This window comes from Cololabis saira, chromosome 13, assembly GCF_033807715.1.
Source record: "Cololabis saira isolate AMF1-May2022 chromosome 13, fColSai1.1, whole genome shotgun sequence".
Classification (NCBI taxonomy): domain Eukaryota; kingdom Metazoa; phylum Chordata; class Actinopteri; order Beloniformes; family Belonidae; genus Cololabis; species Cololabis saira.
The window spans coordinates 20,624,203-20,645,571 of record NC_084599.1 but is presented as its reverse complement, the minus strand read 5'-3'; the positions used below and the strand labels follow the sequence as shown (position 1 = coordinate 20,645,571).

The following is a 21,369-nucleotide window of genomic DNA, read 5'->3' as shown; positions in this document are numbered from 1 at the left end:
CCAACCACCAGATGGCCATTATGTCACTTGAATGTTCCTATCTGTTGTGTGAATGCAAAAGAGACAAAGCCAATGACAATACCATATGATGTCCTATGGTGAGCTCAGAAGAAAGCGCTAAGAACTGTTTGGTCTGAATATTCCATAGTTTGACACAACAAACAAGGCAGCTTTTATCTTGGTTCCTTTCACTGCTGCTATTGTTTTGGTTTCAAAGATTGATCCTTTACATTCTTAAAGGGGAACTATTATGAAAAACAGGTTTTTTCTTGCTTTAACATATATAAAGTGGTCTCCCCTCAGCCTGCCAACTCAGAGAAAGAGGAAAGCAACCAAATTCTGCAGTGTCTGTACAGCCGGCCGGATGAGCCGTCCAGTGTGATGTGGCTTCTACGAGCCGTTCAGATTCTGCTCCTGTTGTTATGTAACAACAGGAGCGATGCGTGAAACCACGCCCACAGCTAACTCCGCCCGCCGGAGCTTCCACCATTTTTTCGTAGCGGTGTATCGCGTCATTCAGGCAGCCAATCAGCACAGAGCCTCATTATCATAGCCTCCCGCCCACTGAGGCCCCGTTTACACGGAGCAAAAACTGAGGCGTTTTCATGTGTTTTGGCCGTTCGTTTACACGAAAACGGAGCTCAAAGTCACCAAAAACGATCATTTCTGAAAACTCCGGCCAAAGTGGAGATTTTCAAAAACTCAGTTTTCAAGTTTGCGTCTAAACAGAGGAAAACGGAGATTTAGACTTCAGAACGTCACATTATGCAACAGACACGTCACCAGCGTCATGTGTGCGACCTGTGTTTACAATTAGTTTGGCCACCGTCAATATTTTCTTGTATTTGACCTGTTTTATATTCTAAAGTCACACTTAAAAGTAACTCCACTTCTCTGTCACTCCAAACGAAAGACTCTTGTTCCGTCTTGGAAGTAAAGCCTGAATTATGGTCCCACGTTAAATCGACGCAGAGCCAACGGCGTAGGGTACGCGGCGATGTGCGCCGTACGGTGTGCGTCGCCGCGTACCCTACGCCGTAAGCTCTGCGTTGGTGTAACGCGGAACCATAAATCAGCCTTAACTGGAAGTTACACGTCACGTGTCATTTGTTGATGTTTTTTCCAGGATTCTGATTGGCTGGCATGACGTTAACAGCCTATTTATGCGGATCTGTGTAAACGAAGAGATTTTGAAAACGATCTTGTGTAAACGATGGAATTTTTCAAAACGTAGAGGGGGAAATATCTGTTTTTGTAAATACCCGGCTATGTGTAAACGTGGCCTCAGAATCCCACATAGAGAAGGAGGTTAGAAACGGGGAAGATAAAGACATGGCTTAGAGACTGAATTTCTAATTTATTTAGCAAAAACAATCAAAAATTGTTTTTAAGACATTCAAGGCCTTTAATTTTGTCTGTTTTGGTTTACCCACTAAATAATTTGGGTAAAAATATGTTGAAGCTTTGCATTTTCTGCTAAAACTGCAAAGTTTGTACTGTAAGAAAAATATGACACAGTATCCATCTTCTCCTGCCACTTGACGCCTACGACAGGCCCATCAGAGGGAGATTACTTTATAGATTTCTTCACCATGTTGCCACTTTCTGTCATTCTGATGGTGGAGCCACAGTTACAGCCTTGTAGCTCTATTCTTCTAACTCTGAGCTACTTGCAGTGAAAGACATAACACCTCCGTATGACCTTAGTGGATGACTTATCTTCCCACCTCGGGGACTGAATAATGTGCTTGTGGCTCTGAGAATAGCTACAGTCCTGTCCATCTGGGTTGGGGCCGGGAGCGGCTCCAGGATGTATTTGTCTGAATCACAGCTCCTGGTTCACCCATTTCACTCGTCCTCTCATGCGTATACACAATACAGTTAGCTGACACGCCGACACCCATGCTTCTCCGTATTGCTTGATGGAGGAGCACGGGGCCCATGTGTCACACTTTTGCTGCTGAAGCACTCACCTGGCCTCTCCTCCGCACTGATTTAACTTGCTCTGCTGGGGTGAAACAAGCACGGACATACACACGCACTGATTGTACTCCAGATCAATTGTAGATGGTGGGTTTCCTGAAACACATCAGCCTGGAGGTGTGAAGGAGAGGTAGGGAACAGAGGAGTGTCTGTCAGCAGATAGCAGCTTCTTATTTCATATATGAAGGATAGAGTGTAATTTTCAGCTTAGTAACTGTGTCTGTATTGCAGATTTTATTCTGAAAGCTAACTTCTTCAGAGTCCATGCGATGCATACATGCACGTGTGTGCGTGTGCGTGTGTGTGCGTGTGTGTGTGTGTGTGGGTGTGTGTGTGCGCCTGTGTCCGTTCCACAGATAGCTAATCTCTTTGAAGTCCTGTTTGTTCTCCAGGTTTGCCCCCACTACAAACATTTCCCTGATCAAAGCTGTTGAAAAGGCCTGCCACTTCAAACAAAGTATACACACTCACACACACATGCATACGAATACAAATACGCACGCTAACACTCACACACAGACTCGTGCATTCCAGCACAACAATACATGTGGTCACGGCAACCATATTAAACCTAAACCAACCATTGTGCGGTTGTTGCATCAGGCGCACCAGTCAGGAGTGGGAGGAGAGATACACAAGCAGGAGTGGAGAGAATTACTGGCTCACTTCTTGTTCAATTTGAAAAGTATAAGTTTATTTTCATCAGTCAGATTATGCATGTCTGTACTCGTTTAACATGTTATCTCATTCGATTTAATTCTGCGGCTGTCTTGCCCTGTTCTCCAGCAACAAAGGTTTTTGGGTTTGTTGTTGTTGTTGTTCATTAATTTCGCTGTCACAAAACAGTCCAAATGTTTCCCCCAAGGTTCTGCAAGTCAGTTGATTTCCACAGATAACCACTTACGTTATCTGAGACATTTGATGTCAGCCTTATCAGAGAGTTGTGTTAGCAGCAGGTGGTAACATTGCCTTTAAATCCTTTTAAGTTGCAGAGAGATTAAAGAGATGGATAAGTCTTAGAATCATTATTTTTTTTAATATAATTTTAAATGCTATTAACCAAAAATCAAAGCATGTCAATTCACCCTGAGGGTGAAACATTTTCCGCTTATTTTACCCAACAGATACCTTTTTAAATATTTCCATTTTTCTATTTTAATCAGCAATTTCACTTCTTGTGCATTGCAGAAACATTCACTTTCCATTTGCAGTTTAAAGAAAAGTGATGAATAAAGCTTTATTTTGCTTCACTTGTAATTGGAGTATTGACCTAGTGATCAATACCTAATGGAATGTCTGTCAACACTCTTGGGTGTTATAATGGCAATGTTTCCACATTCTCCTTATTGATGAGGACTGACCTATATATATTTAGTCCAGCTTGGCTATTACGTTTTGACTCACACTCTTAATGTACTTATTTATGTTCTGGGACTTGGTAATTAGAGATACAAAATAAGAGTTTCAAGACATTTTATTGAGCTGTCAACAAAGGAAAGATTACCTATTTCAACTGCCATCAAAGTTCATATTTGGAGGTAGTGGGTGAAGTGGTGAAGTTACATGCATGAAAAACATGCAACCTGAAAAAGATTTGTCTCCTGTCTGACCTGCTACTTTTCATGTTTTATTTCTCTTCCTTTAACTTGAACTTCACTTTCCGTGCCTTTGTTGTGCTTGTGTGTGCGATACTTACAAGCTACAACACAGTGACATGTGATGCCTGCACATCGTTAAGCTTTTCTGTTTTTATGAATAATTAAAACATAGATACCATTCATGGGTACAGACTCTTAACATATGTGTGTGCATATGTGGCTGTGTGTGTGTGTGTGTGTGTGTGTGTGTGTGTGTGTGTGTGTGTGTGTGTGTGTGTGTGTGTGTGTGTGTGTGTGTGTGTGTGTGTGTGTGTGTGTGTGTGTGTGTGTGTGTGATTGAGAGAGAGAGTCTTGAAGCCTGTGCAAAGAAATAAACCTTCTCACCCTTCAAGTGGGTCTTAAGAGGGATGTAATTGAGGGAGTATGTTGTTTTTGGAAATATTTTTCTTAATAACAAGCAGCAGGTATGAGCTCTGATAAGTTCCTAACAAATATATATTCAATTCAATTCAATATATATATATATATATATATATATATATATATATATATATATATATATATATATACTTTCTTTATACATAAGGTTTTTGCTCAAATTAAAAGCAAACAGTTGCTGTTTATTAACAAGTGATCAACTCATCATTGGCCCCTGAACGGTAATGACGTACAGAAGTATGAAGGACACTGACGGAAACAACGTTTAGAATGGACGGATGTAAAAACGTACGAAAGTGGAACATAAATGGACCTACAGCTAAGGAGGGATGTCTTTTTTACAGGTGTTTCTTCTGAAATTAGTAAGAAATAAGTCCAAATGGCCATTAAAGAAGAAGATTGTGTTGAACTGTTTTGCTGTCAGCAATCCACAATGATTGACTGACAAATAAAATTTAAAAATATTAATAAAAAATATTTTATAACTTTGACATAAGATAGCCATAAAAACCCCATAAAGTTCTCTGTGGCCCATCTCCAGAGTTTAAGGATTTTCCAGACCCCTCACAGTTCCCTGGTCTAAAAATACAAATTTTGTTGATTTGCCAAAACGCAAAAGGAAAGTTTATACAAGAATCTTACACAATTATAAGCCTTTTACAGGATAAAGTGTCAAAACCCCTCATCCTCAAAAATCTCATCCCCTGCCAGAGTCTTAAAAGAGCCTTTTAACTTTCCTGTCACTTTGCATAAAATATTTTGGGTCATACTTGAAGGGGACAATCTTATGAAAAAAAAGAAAAACCTTTTCTATATTTGAAGAGACATTTTATTTGGGCCTCTGAATAGGCCGCTAACTCAACAATACATACCCAGCCCTGTCCCTTTGTCTGGGGCCACGAGAAAGTTTCTCATGCTTCACACGTGGGTTCTGTGGCATCACAGGGTATCGGACTAGAATCATTGAGCCCCCAACTTTACCCCACCCATCTTATTGTCACATTGCATTTGCTGTACCTTTTAAATGGTAGCTCAAAGTTGTGCAACTGATTTAATAAAGGCACACACTGCAGAAAAGGATTGTTGGAGTTAGGTCGTTTCAGATTTCACCTCTTTAAACCAGTTTCTATAAAATAAGATGAAATGATGTGGTTGAAAAGACTGCTTTTGTGCTGCATCTGTATGATATTAAAGAACAATGTCATTAAAAACCTGGGAAATTGCAAACTTGTTAAAATTGACATAATATGTCACTGTTAATATGTTGTTTTTTTATTTATAAAAAAAATGCAATGTTTTCTCTCATGTCTTCATTCCTCATAAGACATTTGACAATGGATGTCCAAAGCTTTGTGAGCCACTGAATTAAAGTTTTTTTGTGCACAAGTACAGGCTTTGTGCTTGCTTGAGAGTATTAAGGTAAAAAGATGTTTTGTTGATTCTGCAAATTCCATTTCAGAGGGTGTCTTACGTCTGAGAAAAAGAAAAGCGTCTTGAATCTTGAATAAATTGAGTTGCATATTAATAACAGCAGATGGTGTCTTTGAAAATGATGCTTTTAACTGCAGCAAGCTCACTTCATCTGGCAGCTGGAAGAGTTACAGCCAGGTGATGCCCTAAAATAAAAAAATAAAATTTGAAAAGAAGAGAAGACTTAAAAGATTGTTTATAATGGCAGTTGAACAACACAATGAGTCTGTGTTGTCAGACAACAGTCAAACAACCATTTTCATCAATTTTGAAGTTTAAAAAAGGCTTCTTGCCTCTGAAAATTTAGTGAGCAAAACAGAAAAAAGTCTATATTACTGGGGTGATATAGAGCTGAAATATTTGGAGATCACTAAAAGGCTGCACGTACCTGTAGAATAAAGTTTGAGCAAATGATTGATGCACTAAATTGGACTCTGTGTCCATTTCAGGACGTTTTGCCAAGTGCCTCGTCTCAAACATCAGTAAACAGCTACTGATTCTGACAGAAGGCTGATTCTCTTTGAGATGAAGATGAAGTTTCTCGTTTATATAAATGCAGCGGTTACAAATTGTGATTATTATATGTCAAGCAGTATTGATATTGATGCATGTTTATCAACTTTACATTTAACCATCAAAAGATATCTTATTTTCTTCCTTCTCTTTGTTTTCAGTTCAAGTGTGTTTGACAAACGCGTGTATAGTTCTTGCCCGTATCCTTATCACTGAGCAGGACACACTGAACTGACTTCTTGCCATCTTCTGGTACAAGCTCTTTTTTTATGTACCAGACTTCAAAACCAGTTCCTGTAATAATGCAGTCCATCACTCCAGACAGAACACTGCTTGAACAAGTTTATCAGACTGAATTTCACACAGTTCTTTCTTGTGTGAGAGATGTCCAGCCAACTAAGGAGAACAGAGTGGAGCTCTTAAAATGGGACACACAACTGTCAAGGATAAAAGTATCGGAAAATGCACTAGTACGGTAACAGAAAATACTGCTGTTGAGATCAAGCAGAGGCAACAAAAAAGGGTTGTTTCTTTTCTTCCTTTCTACATTTACCCATGTTTTAGACACAAATCTTTATAGACATTTACACAGGGGGACCTTCATGTCTTGTGTGGCAAATACCCAAGTCATGAATATATGAGTCACTTAATTTATAATTGAACACTTTATAGAGTTAAATATCTTGTAAATCTTTTCATTTGGACTAAGATTTAAAAATGAATACTGGGTTGAGTGATATAGACATAATCATAGCTACAGGGAGGGATACAACTTTCTGTTCTAGTAAGTCTAAGTGCACATCCAGAAAAAAGTTTAAGTTTTTAAACATAAACTAAAGAAGACAACAACTCAGTGTAACTTATCAGACTCAGGGATACTGATAGTGATTTCAAAAAAAGACACTGAAAGGCGGCTGCATGCACAGTAACACAAGATCAATCTCATTATGTTTCATGTGTTGTATATGGGTTGTTTTAAGCAAAACGATACCTGTTTCCAAGACAGTTTCTTCCTTGCCACTGTTTGGCTTAAAGTTTCCCCCCCCTAGGGGAGTTTTTACCTGCCATTGTTTATGTAATAATTGCTCTGTGGTCATGCCCTGGCTCTCTGGAAAGTGCTTAGAGACAACTGGTGTTGTAATAGATGCTATATAAATAAAATTGAATTGAAAAAACTGAAACGGCAATCACAATTAAACTTAAATGATCTTTATCTTGCTTTGGTATAGGTTTTATGTCAAATGTACTTCCTAACATCGGCTTGTGACTTAGTGACTCAGTTAAAGGAGCTTGAGGCTCCTTTTAAGAAATGAGACTCTCTAGCGCCACCGTTCACCACGACGGCCGTTGGGGGTACTGCAGCCAACAGTGAAGCCGGCACGGGAGAACGGGGAGAACGCACATGCAGCGTCATGTGACGTCACATCCGCAGCCCAGCGCGGGAAATTCGGGACCGAATTGCAGCACATTTTGCAGCACACAGCCTGTTCAAGGCAAAGGAGAGATACACTAGAGGGCTCATTCTTTTGGGTTTGGAACGCTTCATCTGACATTATTACTAGAAAACTTAAAATGTATACGGATTTTTTTCATAAATCTTGCCACAATCCGGCCTCAAGCTCCTTTAACACCAACAAATAGAAAGACATGCATCCATCCTGCCAGCCAGCTATTAGCCAGTTAGCTGTTAGTTTTAGCTTATCTAGGTTTGGGCATAGACCGTAAAATTACTGGACAAACCTTTGTGCCATCACCTATAGGTGTTTTGAAGAGTGGCTTTTAAAATAGTTTCTCCTGGTACTGTACAATGCCTTGATGCAAACAAGCATGACGATGACTGATGAGGAAGTGATGATGCTGGCTGGCTGGTGATGATGGCTAACCATTGTGTAAGTCAGCAGCCAATCAAAAGTTTACATCCCTAATTATATGTACATTTATTGCTTTATATAAATTCACTTGCGCAAGCAATGCAGATGAAACTCTCACCCCAGTAGCAAAGGGACTGAATTGCCCATTGATGATTGATAAATAGGTGATGAATCGCCTTAAGATCACGTGCCCACAGACATTAAAAGAAACATCATGTGGTGGTAATTTGGCAGCACAGTGGCTTAGTGATTAGCACAAGTTGCTGGTTCAACTCCCTGGCCAGGCGGGAGTCCTGTGTGGGGTTTGCATGTTCTCCTCTTGCGTAGGATTTCTCCAGATACTCCAACTTCTCTCAACAGTCCAAAAACATGTATGTTAAGGTTTTTGTCCAGGGTGTTCCCCTGCCTTTCACCTGTAATGAGCTGGACCGGCTCCAGCAGACCCCAACACCCTGAATAGGATTAAGTGGCTAAAGAAAATGGATAATAATTGATGATAATCATTCCTTTATTTTGGCAGTTTGTTGATGTTTTACTTTATTTGCTGTATAAAACATTTTAAGACAGTCAGTACGTGCACATGCAGCGATTCAAGCTGGTTGGAGATCATTTGCACACATCGTACTGACTTTTAAACTGCATGTGAACACCTTAAGTCAGTCAAGTAATCTGATCAGACTGGATTCATCAACCCGCTTGCAGCACCTAGATAAGCCAGTCCCAAGCCAGTCGCAACCGCCTTGTTAATGCCATGTGAACGGGGACATGGATATTACAGTCTGCGCATGCTCGAGATTTCCCCCCGGGTGGGGTTTTCCCCCGGGGGAGGAGATTCACCCGGAAGACGACGCGACGCTGCTCAGTAGTAGCACCTTGGGGTGTCGTGTGACTGCTTCAGGGGTGTCGTCAAAATATTTCCTATTCTGACATTTCATATATAAATACTGTATTTTCGCGACCATACGGGCGCCGTGTGGAAAGGCATAGTCTCAGTCTTGTGTCATTTCTGTATTTAAAACACACACGGCGCACCGACCGAAAAGGCACACACACAAGAACACACACACACACACACACAAGCACAGGAGTGTGCGTATTTAAAAATACAGCGGGAGCAAAACTTTGTTTGATTGTAGGCTACTTTATTTCAGTTTTTACATTAATCAAACCCATTAAGTCTCATCCTTTGTTTCTGCATTAAAGAGCTCCGCTAAATCAGCTACCAGTCCGAATTCCTCGCTGTCAGAGTCACGTTCCGTGCCGCGGCGCCTCGGAAATGCTTTTGCAAAAGCTCGCAAAATAATCCCAGCAGACACGTTAGCCCACGCATCAACAATCTATCTGCAAACTGTGGCATAACTTGCCGGCGCTGCTTCCACTCCTGGAGAAACTCTTCTCCCTCTCAGTCATCCGTCTCTCACACGCCGCTGCAGCCTTAAGTCTGATTTATGGTTCTGCGTTAACCGCAGAGATTACGCCGTAGGTTATGCGGCGAGGCACACGTATGGTGCGCTTCGCCGCGTACGTTACGGCGTAAGCTCTGCGTCGATTTAACGCGGAACCATAAATCAGACTTCACTTTTCCAGCCGGCGTGAAGCCGGCTGGAAAAGTCTCTTTAGGCAGTCTTTCTTTTAAAAGTCACCATAGTTTCTGTCCATCAGCGTGGCAACTAAGCACAACAGTGAACGATGACTTATACTCTGGTGCAGTTAACGTGTTAAAGTTATTGATACAAAATAAACGGGACATATTCATTTACAGTCAGAGCGATGCAGTGCGGTTTTAATTATATTTTACTCTGGGGTGTCGTGAGATTTTATTCACTTTTGAAAGGTGTCATGACTGAAAAAAGGTTGAGAAAGGCTGTTTTAGACAGATTATTAATAGGAAAGCAGTGAGAATGCACTTTTTCCTTTCCTCGTTGTTGTTATATAATACATCCATGGTTGTTGTTAAGCGGAGGTCAACCGGAAGTGGCTCTTTGTTGAAATGGTTACCATGGTTACCTCGGGTACAGCGCCACCTAGCGTCACGGAGTCAGCCATGCTCTGGTTACAGTGGCTTATTCAATCTGATTCAGTCTGATCTCAGAACAGCATGTGTGATCAGATAAGTTGATCCAATCTTCTGCATGTCATTATCTGATCAGATCTGCAACCAGCTTGAATCGCTGCATGTGCACGTACTGAGTGACTTAGTATTTATATATTTATTTATCTATTTACATTTAGAAACTGTTTTATGTGAAAATAAAGAAGGAACTTAAACTTGATGAGATTAGCTCGCTTGTCTCGTCTTTGTTGTATTAATATTGTTTTAGTTTGTCCCAGCGGCCTGCTTATTTGAGCTGAACACTAAGTGGCTTGTAATGGTACAAACAAAACTGTGTTTTTAAAATAGCAGACTGCCCATTAGACTATTATTAACAAGGTAATGGCCTGTTACTAAACTGCTGAATGACACTGTCGCAGCCGCCCAGCCGAGCTGACGCCCGCAGTGTGCACATGTGCCCAAACAGACACCATCCATGTTCAGTTCTCCATACAGAACTAAATACAAAAGGTTTATTGACCATGATTTTATGAAATAGACTTACAGATTTGGACAGATTTGTTGGTACTCTTCCATTAAAAAAAGAAAACCCAGAATTGTCACTGAAATTACTTGTAACAGACAAAAGTAATAAGTAAGGGATAATGCCCGACGAGGTGTACATTATCAGAAATATATGGATGACGCGGGGGCGTGAACCGTCCGACGCAATTTATCCTCTCGTCCGCAGCCGTTGGAACCTGGTGGTGTTTAACAGTAACACCTGAGGGTCTGACTAATACCTGGAACAATCACTACCGCCCCATAAGGTCCTTATGCAATGGACACAGTGTTGACTTCTCCAGTAACTAGGACGGACCAGAGATACGACTTAGCAACGAGAGATCAGTAACAAACAGTAAATATAATTGTTTCAACGAATCAAAGTCCACAGATATTTCCTAAATCGTTTTATTAAGCTACAAATATTATCAATCATTCAAATAAATAAACGAAACAAGACTTTCGGCTATCCCAAAGTAGAAACTAAAATTAAATGCTACATTTCCATTAATTGTGAAATTGGAAAGAGATACTGGCATGTCCATCATCGTTGCATTTGATGGAGGAATATTTAAAGTTTGTGGGTCGCGATCCTCGCCACTGCTTCGATCTGATGGAGCCCAGTAAACCTGCAGGCTGCTCTCACAGCGATGACCCGTCACTGACATGATCTAACAAGTTTTTAGTTTACAAAATCACTCATGTCGCCGTCCTGCGGTAGCCGGCTCTTCTTCTCTGAATCTCCGTTGCCGTGGTTACCACCTGGCAGATGATCCAGCGCAATGACATTAAAGTTATCAGGCAATTTGACCGAACCTGTTTTCTAGGTGTCGGTTATAAGTGATAACCTACACCTAGGTGTAAGTTATCACTTATAACCTCCACCTGCCAGCCAATCAGAATCGAGTATTCACACAGACCGTGGTATAATAAAAGATATTTCACGGAAAATTCCATTGAACATGTGTAAAAGGAGCTGCAACATCTAGTCTGGAGAAGAAACCCTTCACATCTGAGACAGCTACAGCAGTTTGCTCCTTTTTTCACAGTTCAAAAGCAACATCTGAATTCCGTCAGTCATTTTTTTAGTAAATTATGCATTATTATTAATTTTGTCAGTTTCGAGCTATTTCATTTACCATTGTGGGTTTTTCTTTACTGGAAGGGTACCAACAAATTTGTCCACATGGTTTTGGTCAAAGCTACAGAGCAACAATGTGTTTCTGTAGATGTATAAGAATAAAAATAGCAAGGAGAGACACAGTGGAGTGTAACTGAAAAGTGAAAGATACATCTGGCAACTGTGACAGTGGTTATTAAAGCTGGGATGCACCATGGTTGTTTGCCCGGCTGCATTGTTGTGTCTCAGAGATTATTGATAGGTTGGTAGAGACAGAGTAATAAAGAACTACACATGAGTTCTGCACATCTGATTCTTGGTCTCCTCTGCTTGTCATGTACCCCTGAAAATTCAACCTTCTGAATACTTTTTTAAGAGTAAACCTCTTTTTCATAAAGCATGGTCAAGGTGTTCATGTGTGTTTTATTTTTTTATTTTTTTTCAAGTTTCTTTAAGTACACAGTTATGCTCTGACACACATGTGCACAAACACACTCAGACTGCAGTGCAGCGATAGGGCAGCACAGTAGGGGGTATATCCCTGGGAAATCATTTCTTCCTTTCCTTTCTTCCTATTTGTAACTGGTCCTTTCAAGCAAGACGGCCCTTAAAGTTCAGTGGCGCATTCTTCAAAAAAGGCTATTACTGACTGCCTCTGATTCTGTATCGTGCCGCGCACAGACCAGCCATCCCTCGTTTTTATGTGCCTCTCCTCCTGTCATCATTTTCTGAAGCTGAGAGAGGAGAAGTCAGGGTTTCAGAGAGGCCTGTGACCAATGCCTTTAAACCCCAAGCAGTCCCCATCTCCGCCTTTGCGCCAGATGTCCGTATCATATCGTTAAAAGGGACTATTGCTTTTGATACTTGACAGAGCTGCCACTTTGTCTCTTTCTTAGTGGAATCCCTGTCTCACCCTGTGTGCCAACTGTCTATCACACTCATTCTCACCATTTTAAAGGTTTTTCTTTGTAAAACATTGTTGTAGAACATTGTGTGGCTGTTAGAGATACTTGCAACCTCTATAAAGTAGGAATGAAATCAAGGTGTTTTTCCTGGTCCTAAAGACAAATGATCAAAGCTCCCATGCAGAGAGTGATCATAAGGAAGGGTTTCTTGTGTAAAACAATGAATTTGAACTATCAGTACCATAACGCCATTTGATGCATGAGGCATTCACTTAAACTGTACATAAAAGATGAATATAGCATCAAAATGGAGACATGAAGCCAATTACGAAGTGCCTACAGTACAACCAGCAGCCACTCAGGGCACCACTGCAACTGTGGTTGCTCTTCAGCTTCAGATATCTCCAAGGCCAAACACAACTTCAAAAAGGTAATTCATGAACAATTTCATAAAACACTGGATGATGTATCAATGTTGTCTACTACTATCTACAGTTTCTACACACCCTTGGGGCTTCTCATTATATTTGATTAATTGGTGTCACTACTGAGTAAAACAGACCATTGTCCATTAGTAAGAATAGCATTAGAAGTATTTACAGTAAGTATAAAGGGATTGTAGTAGCTTTGCCACACTTAGCTACATGAACTCTATCAAATTTTGCAGCAGTTTCCGTTTTCTGAAATTCCTGCCTCTCCGTTGATTGATCATCGAAATGCTTGTGGAGACAGACCTACTCACAGACCCGTGCCCTCAGCTCATTTATTTTGCAGATGAAACAGCAGCGTTTGGCCTTAGCAGCAATGAAGTCACTTTTACAGAGAGGGACCATAAATGACTATAAATAAGACTTAGCTGTGTTGTGCACTGATGTAGCTAAGTCCCTGTTCATGGTGCTGAAGTGGAAAGCAGGTTTGTTAATCATTCTTTTTCCCAACCTCGACATTCTTTTTTTTCTTGTCTGTAAAATACTCTGAAAGATGTAGAAATACTTTAGAGTCAATTAAAGTCTGCATCTATACCTGTGGTGTATTTAATAAAAGTGTTATTTACATCATCTAAGTGACAAGCAGAGGTTAAGTATCAAGAGCTGTTACAGAGGCCTAGTCAAGACTCTAGACCTCAAGCTGGAGTTAAATGCTGTGGTGGAATATTAAGAAAGCTGTTCATAAATAAATGCTTGCAAACTTTATTTGAATTAAGGTATTTTATACAGAAGAGTGTGACAGAATTTGAATAAAAAGATAATTTCATATTCAAGATATTGCCTGTGAAGTTGGTTCAACAAGCAACAGACATATTTTGTTTGCTTGCTGTTTAGTTCCACATCTTGATTGCTTTCAAAATGGTAATTTTATTTTTGAAAAGATAGATATGCCCCCTAACAATTCTAAAGTTAAAACTAATTAATGTACTTTTAAACAAAACATAGTCAAAGACACCAAAAATCACGACATGCATCATTAAATGTATATTGTCCCTTTGCTCTAGAGACTATGTTTTAGTTAAATTGATAAAATAACACAGTGAACAGCACAATGAGAAGCAGTGGCTAATCAGCGGCTGTTGATTCAGTGAATAGCTGCCAATATTGACCTGTAGTTTAGCTTCACTTGTGCACTCCAGGGTGTGTCAGTGTTATCACCACCTCAACAAAGCACACATCTAAACATGTTTGAAAAGTGGAAAAGACCAGACCTGAAGCTGGACAGACCTTTTAAAGCAATGCTTACCACCTTATAATTTACTTCAATATTTAAATGTCAAGACAGAATTTCCAGTATTCTGTGTAATGTAGTGTGTGAACTGTCCTGACCTGAACAGCACCACAGCTCACACTAGTCGCTGTGTGCTCTGTGGTCAGTGATGGCTAAAGGTTGGTATTTCACTATTACCTTCCTGTTAACATCATTAAAAAGCCCTTGAGCTCAGGCTTGAATACTGATGGTGGACTAGCACCTTGTTTCGCCTCCTTCCTACTCCCCCCCGATGCTCATCTTCTTCTGTCTACGTGTCTCAGTCTGTCACACCCATCGTCTGTGACCTCCACTGTCATCACGGCTGCCCTTGAGGAGCAAAAATCTCTCCATTTCACAGGGACCAGCCATAAGGGGGCTTGATTGCAGCAAATTGATCCATAATCACACTGTGCTCTGAGTTTTTTATCCTGTCGTCTCTTCATCTCCACTTAAGAGGCCTGCTCCTGGCATATTTACATGCTGTCTGCTCAAGGGTTTCCTCTGCTCCCGCCCTTCTACCTCTTTTTTCCTCCCTTTCTCTTTATTCTTCTGTGTCTCTCCTTCTCTGTCTACCCTTCACCCCTTTTATGACTCTGCCAGCCAATTTTCTTTTCTCTCCCTCTCTCGGTTCCTCCCCTTTCTGTCTGGATGTGATGCTATTCAGTGTGTTTCAACATGGCCATTGTAATCCCCTCGTTAGGCCTACACTGCCTTGCTTTCTTACAATAAACACGCACGCACACACACACACACTCACACACACACACACACACACACACACACACACACACACACACACACACACACACACACACACACACACACACACACACACACACACACACACACACACACACACTCACTCACTCACTCAGATCCAGCTCTGACCGAAGCATCTTTACATTTGATTGAGCCCCTTAGCCGTATGTCCTGACGGCCGTATGTCATGACGGCTGAGGAAGTGTGCAGAAAGGGTTGCTTCCCTCACAGAGGTAACTTAAATCAATAATCCCTTCTTCCACTTATTTGTCCAATTAAAAATACTTTATTGTTGTAAATATGTTGATTAATGATAATGCGGTTATGGTACATTTACTCCGTACAACAAATTAGTAGCACTCATTAAATTCCCTTGTTTTTATCATAGTTTGATGACAGCCTTCAAACAGCAGTTGTTTTACTGGCAGATTGGGAAATATAATTTAGATTAAGTATATTTAAACATCTTGCACAGCTATATATATATATATATATATATATATATATATATATATATATATATATATATATATATTTATACATATATAACTTGAGACACCGACTCCATTTGAACTAGCATTTATACTTTCCTCTCCATTTACTCGTGTACGCCAGACATTCAGGAATACACTCAGAACGTGCCCACTTCACCCAGATGAGTCCTGACAATGACCGACATGTCGGCTTTTTGGTGCATCGTTCTCCTCCCGAACACAGCCCAGAAAATGGAAAGGTATCTTATTTATCGCTGTCTGGACAAGTGAGCCACAGCAACAGTTTTCCGGTCCAAGCCTCGGTTTTGTCAGGTTAGGCGAGGAGCAATGTATTTTTACCCTGACAACCTGCTTCCAGTTCATAAGTCATCTGGAAATGTCAAGTTGTTAGGCAAGGATGGCAAGCCATTTTTCATCAGAATAATTTCCAGCAAACAAAGAGTTTTTGTGTCCAGAGTTTTTGTGAGAGTCTCTCCACACTTCCTCAGGAAGGTTTTCTCCTGGTGTGTGCATCCCCATTAAGTAAGAATTAGGAGAAATAATTTCCGATCAGGGATTAATAAAGTATAGTTTGACTTGAATTGGAGTGGGCAATGCTCCAGGTAATCCTGGCTGAATTTGCTAGACTGTCCCGATGAGTCCCGATGTGAAATTAGCTTGCAGAATTAAACCTGATAAGGCCATCAGTATTACTCAGTATGTGTTGCCAAAAGTGATTATATGTTATTATATTTCATCTGCAAACATTTTAGTTTTTTAAATGTATTGGGGGTAAAATGGCAGGAATTGTTCCCCCAGAAAAAGGTGATTATTCTTGCCATGACCGCTCCAAGGATTTAAAAAACTGCATCTAAACTTAAAAGAAAAAAAAAGGAAATCCAAATAAGTATTGCAACATTTTTTGAAAAACATTTTCATGTGTTTTTTTTTCTCAATGTTATTCCTTTGTATCACAAGGTCTGTGTTTCTGTTCGTACACCTGCCTGAGTACCTACACTCTCAGATGGACGCTTCATTCTTTTGCAATTCAAATTAAACATATACGGCTTGTTTTTACGAGCGCTAGTAATGATTATAGAGTTTTCCCCCTCGTCCTGCTGAGCTCCGTCCTCTCTCCCGTCTATTTGTGGGTCTAACTGTGTAATGCGCGGTGTGTTACGTGACAGAGAATGCTTTATGGATGTGTGAGGAGGCCTTGGCAGCACCCCTGCCTCTCCACAATAAGATGAGCTGAATAAATCTGAGACACGCCACGGGCTCTCCATCACCTACACACACACGCACACACAAATTTAAGTCGGGGACCTGGTCAATTCCTGGGGAAGAAAACAGAATCATAAAACTCTTATCACTTTAGAGCCCTCTGCACTTGAGCGCATAGCTCCATCCCTCTCTGCCTCTCTTCTTTTTTCTTCTTTCCTCCTCTTTCTCTCTCCGTCTGGGTGTCCTTGAGGTGGCAGAGGGGTGTTTTGGTGGGTGGAGTGGAGGTGGTGGTGGGGGGGCTGGAGCTCTGATGCTTGTTGGGGCTCACTCAGCTGGTCGCTGCGCCGCGCTGCCTCTCGTCCCAAGGCTCTGTGTAAATTCAGCGTCAGTGACAATTTATAGCTCATGCCCATCCTCAATATGACACACTGGGCAGAGTGTCCAGCGTGTATTGTTGCCATTTCACCCAAGTGAGGCTAATTTATTAAGGTGTAAAATCCACAGGGCAATGATATAGGAAGGCAGGGAGTCCTTGCTTTGAGACTTGAGGTTGTTGTTTTTTATTTGACTTTATTTTATTATTTTTGTATTGCTGTGCATTGTGGGTCCAGAAAGATGGCTGTGCTTGTGCAGTTTAGTGCCTTTTATGTCAGAAAAGTTTGGACCCCAGTGATATTAAATGCAAGTAAACTTTTTTTTGTGAATAATTGTATTTAAATGGATGCTCCGTCTTTTAAGAGGTCTTGACAGGGCTTCCTTTGTACTGGCTGAAGTCGAATGATGAAGAAGATTTCAGTTAATTACATCATGTCACAACTTATGAAACTGAACTCAAAGTTGCCGAGACTGCTGTCACAGAAAGAGCTGACCAGCACGTTCAGGCCTGACCTTCAGAAGCCATTAGATTTATGTTTTTTTTTTCTTTTTTTTTTTCTTTTTGCCAGCAATTTTCTTCTCTCCAGTAATTTCCATATTTATCAGAGCTGATCGTAGTTTGACATCCTCTAACTTTTTATTTCCTCCCGGCGAGCAGCCGAGAGAATGAGCAGCAATCTGCCGTGAGGTACAGCGTGTGACTTTGGCAGGTGAGAAATATGCTGAAGGAGCACTTTGATTTGGAAGTGTGGGCATAAATTTTGCCTCTGCCACTTTCACTCACTCATTGTCACCCACAACCCTCCCCCTTCCAGCCTCCACCCTCTTACTGTAGCGTATAACTCCTTTCTTTTACATGCACGCTTGCGCCATGTCTTAGGTCACACCTTTCTTTATAATTGTTTTTTTTTGTTATGTTCTGAGCTGTTGCGCTTGCAGTGCAATCATGCCTCCTATACTGTATGTTAAATATAAAACGTGTACCAGAGGGAAACTGCAGCACCAATATTACAACTAAACATAACTAAGTGAGCCACTTGTAAATACTATGAAATCAAGCACAATAGAGATTAGGTATGAGTATAAATAAACACTACCTTCTGTAAAACAGGACTGTTCTGGTATGCTTTTAATTAGATGTGAAATTTCATACTAAAAGTGAACATATTAAACACAATACAATAACAGCTTTTGTTAGTTTATTTTCGTCTAAATGTTGCAATAAGTCCATTATACCGTTATCCTTTGGTTTTGAGATCAGTGTCTTGGGCTGCAGGAGCTCTTGACCAGGCTGCATGTGTTTTCTGAGGAGGGAGGTGCCGTGAAACATGGACACAGGGTTGCGTATTATGTCAGAATTCATGAATATGACCTGGAATTCCTGCTTTAGTCTCCGTGTTTTTAAGCTTGTAACATAGTAGAGGTATTTTGAGTGGATCAATCAGTGAACGCATTGATTCAGTTAAACTAGGCGTGTTTTTATTCTTGTTATCTTTTTCATTTATTCATTTTTCAACTATCTAGATTGCTGATCTTTAAAGACATTAATTGACTGAAGTTGCCGAAGATGTTGGCGAGTTTCAGCTTCTAAATATGGGCTTTTTTTTTCTGCTTCATATAACTGAATAATAAATATTTGTGATCAAAACAGCACTGCTGTGTCATGCACGTAACATCTCAGATGTTGATTCAACTTTCAGCTCAGTGGTCTTCATGCAATGCATTTATTGTCGTAGAGCTGTTTCAAAAGTTTCAAAAAAATCAACAAAGAGAAAGGTTTTCCTGGAAGGGGAGTTGCAGCATTTATGTCTCCTTAGAAAGCAACCTTTCAGTGTAATCCGTTGTCTTGTCTTTCCTTTTCGGTCCTGCCTTTCGTGTCCTTTTCTGTCACTCTCTCCCTCGCCTCACAGCTGCCTGGCTGCTGGTCTCTACTGCCACCTTGGGGTGAGGCAAAGCTGCTGCATCACAGTGCTCTCCAGACCCCACAACTTGACCCTGAACCTCATGTTAAATGCCACCCACAACTAGGCCAATATGTGCTTCTTCTCTACATATAGTACAGCTACGGTACTCGGCTCTTGCAGGCTCCCCATGGATGCTGGGCTGCCTGTGGAATAGTGGGAGTTAATTTTGTGCTACAATGCTTGGCTGTGCACAGTCAGATACAGAGGAGCGCAGAGATACAAACACATAAACACAACAGCTACTTGGGGAGCATTTGTGAGAGCCACGAGGAGACATCTTCACACAGGCACACGGAAACACACACAGAATGATGTGGGATAAACAGTACATCCATTGTAAGCTCCGAGCCTGCTGGAAGAGATTGTTTTGATGAAGCAGCAAGGGCACACTAGCACTGAGACTAAATGTAGCATGGCCACAACGGTTGAATTCTCTGACAGTCGGGACCTTGGCAGCTGTCTGTGCTTTGGCTCACAACTTTTGGGGTTCTTGGTTTAACTAAAGGGGAAAATAGCTGCCTGTGTGTGTGTGCCTATGCATTTCTCTTTATTATGCTGTTGAAGCGTTTTTATTTAATGTGTGTGTTTCTCCACGTATGTCACGCCTGTGTTCTTGCACCACCAACATGCATGGTGGCCTGGGGTTGAAGCCAAAAGTAGAATATCTAAGTGATGGAATTTCACAGCCAGCGAGCGCCCAGCGGCCGGCCAAACCGCAAGCACTCACATTTACAACAAGCGGCCGGCCCCGCTCCATGGAGACTCCTGAATGGCAAACCCATTTGTCTCTGTGAAGGGCAGAGGGAAGAAAAAAGCTAAATAAAATCAGGGGCAGAGTACTTTAATGGAACAATACCTTTTTTTTTTCTTTGTTTACATCCCCAAACTACTCCGACAGACATGTGCGCTCACACACACTTGCTAACACACACACACACACACACACACACACACACACATGCAGACACCGCTGTGGAGTTAAATTGGAGTTTAAAAGGAAAGGTGCGTAGCCTGTTGCTAATTAGCATTTTCTCTGCTCAGCAGAAGAAGGTGGAAAAATCGATAAGATATCAAGTTTGTGTATAGCAATGAGGCACACAGTCACTTTCGTCCATTAGCAGCAGCAGATTAGAAGAGAAACACCAGCCAAGAAAGCTGCAAAACTTTGACCTCTAGATTTAAACTGGGCTGGGAATCCACAGTGGACACTGCTTGTTTTGCTTTTATTTAAGATTGTACTTGAAAACCAGCAAGTTTTATCCTCTAAACGTCAGCAGAAGCATGGGAACCTCCGAGCAGAAAGTAAATACGGCACACTTTCTACTTTCTCTTTTGAAACTTTTCTTACAGTATAAATAGAGAAAGATTAAGTAGAAACAACAATCTGTAGAGATGTTATTGTGGCTTTGAGTCTCACCATGAATCCATGACCTTTGTTTCAGAACCATTCTCACTTTCACATTCAAAGGTTCATTAACTTTTAATTATTAAAATGAATAAATAAATAAACACACCGGTAAGCTGAGTAGAAATGCACAAAAAATTGTCTTCCAGGATGCTAGCCAGAGAGAACTCAGCCAGACCTGAAGACTTAGAGAAGACCACTTCCACCTAACGCCTGTTGCAGATCCACGTGACCCTTATAAATACACTCTTTGTGACTGATCAATATTCTGAACAGAGTTTTGATTTGATCTTGCGATTATTCATGTGTCCAGGCAAATTCTGTTTTGACCCAGCTTCTAGGCAAGGCAAGGTAAGGCAAGGCAAATGTATTTATATAGCACAATTCAACACAAGGTAATTCAAAGTGCTTTACATTGACATTAAAAGCGGCAAGACACAATTAGACCGTAAACAACAAATAGGTAAGAATAAGAAAAGAAGTCTGTTAAAAATAAGGGCAGTAGAATACAGCAGGTAAGTTTAATTTAAGAGTACGCTTGAGTAAACAGTAACGTCTAACGTCTAACAACACGTTAAACAGCAGACTAATTCTGTCCAACTTCAGCACCACATCATAATTACTATCTTCTCATTTATAAGACTAAGAGCACTCTACAACTGGAAACCTCCTCTCTCTGTCCTTGGATTTACCTTTCTCTTTCTTTGCACCTTGCTTTGGCCTCCCTATGACTCCTCTCCCCACCTTTTTTGTTTTTTTTTAGACTACGTTTGTCCAGAGAGGGAGAAGAAGCTGGTCTTTCTTACCGCTCGTGTTCACCCTGGAGAGTCTCCGGCCTCCTTTGTCTGCCAAGGTAAAATACATTTAGTCACGTTTGTGCCATGATTAGTAAACTAATGCAAAAGCAGAATCACTTCATTCATTTTGTGTGGGCT

General features: G+C 40.9%; 1 protein-coding gene across 1 annotated transcript in view; it reads left to right on the top strand.

Annotated features, from left to right (window-relative positions):
• Positions 1-21,369, top strand: part of agbl4 (AGBL carboxypeptidase 4) — a 361,271-nt gene that overhangs the window by 302,116 nt on the left and 37,786 nt on the right. The window contains exon 7 of the mRNA XM_061738212.1: positions 21,198-21,287. Coding sequence (XP_061594196.1) covers positions 21,198-21,287 — 90 coding nt within the window. The remainder of the gene's footprint in view (positions 1-21,197; positions 21,288-21,369) is intronic.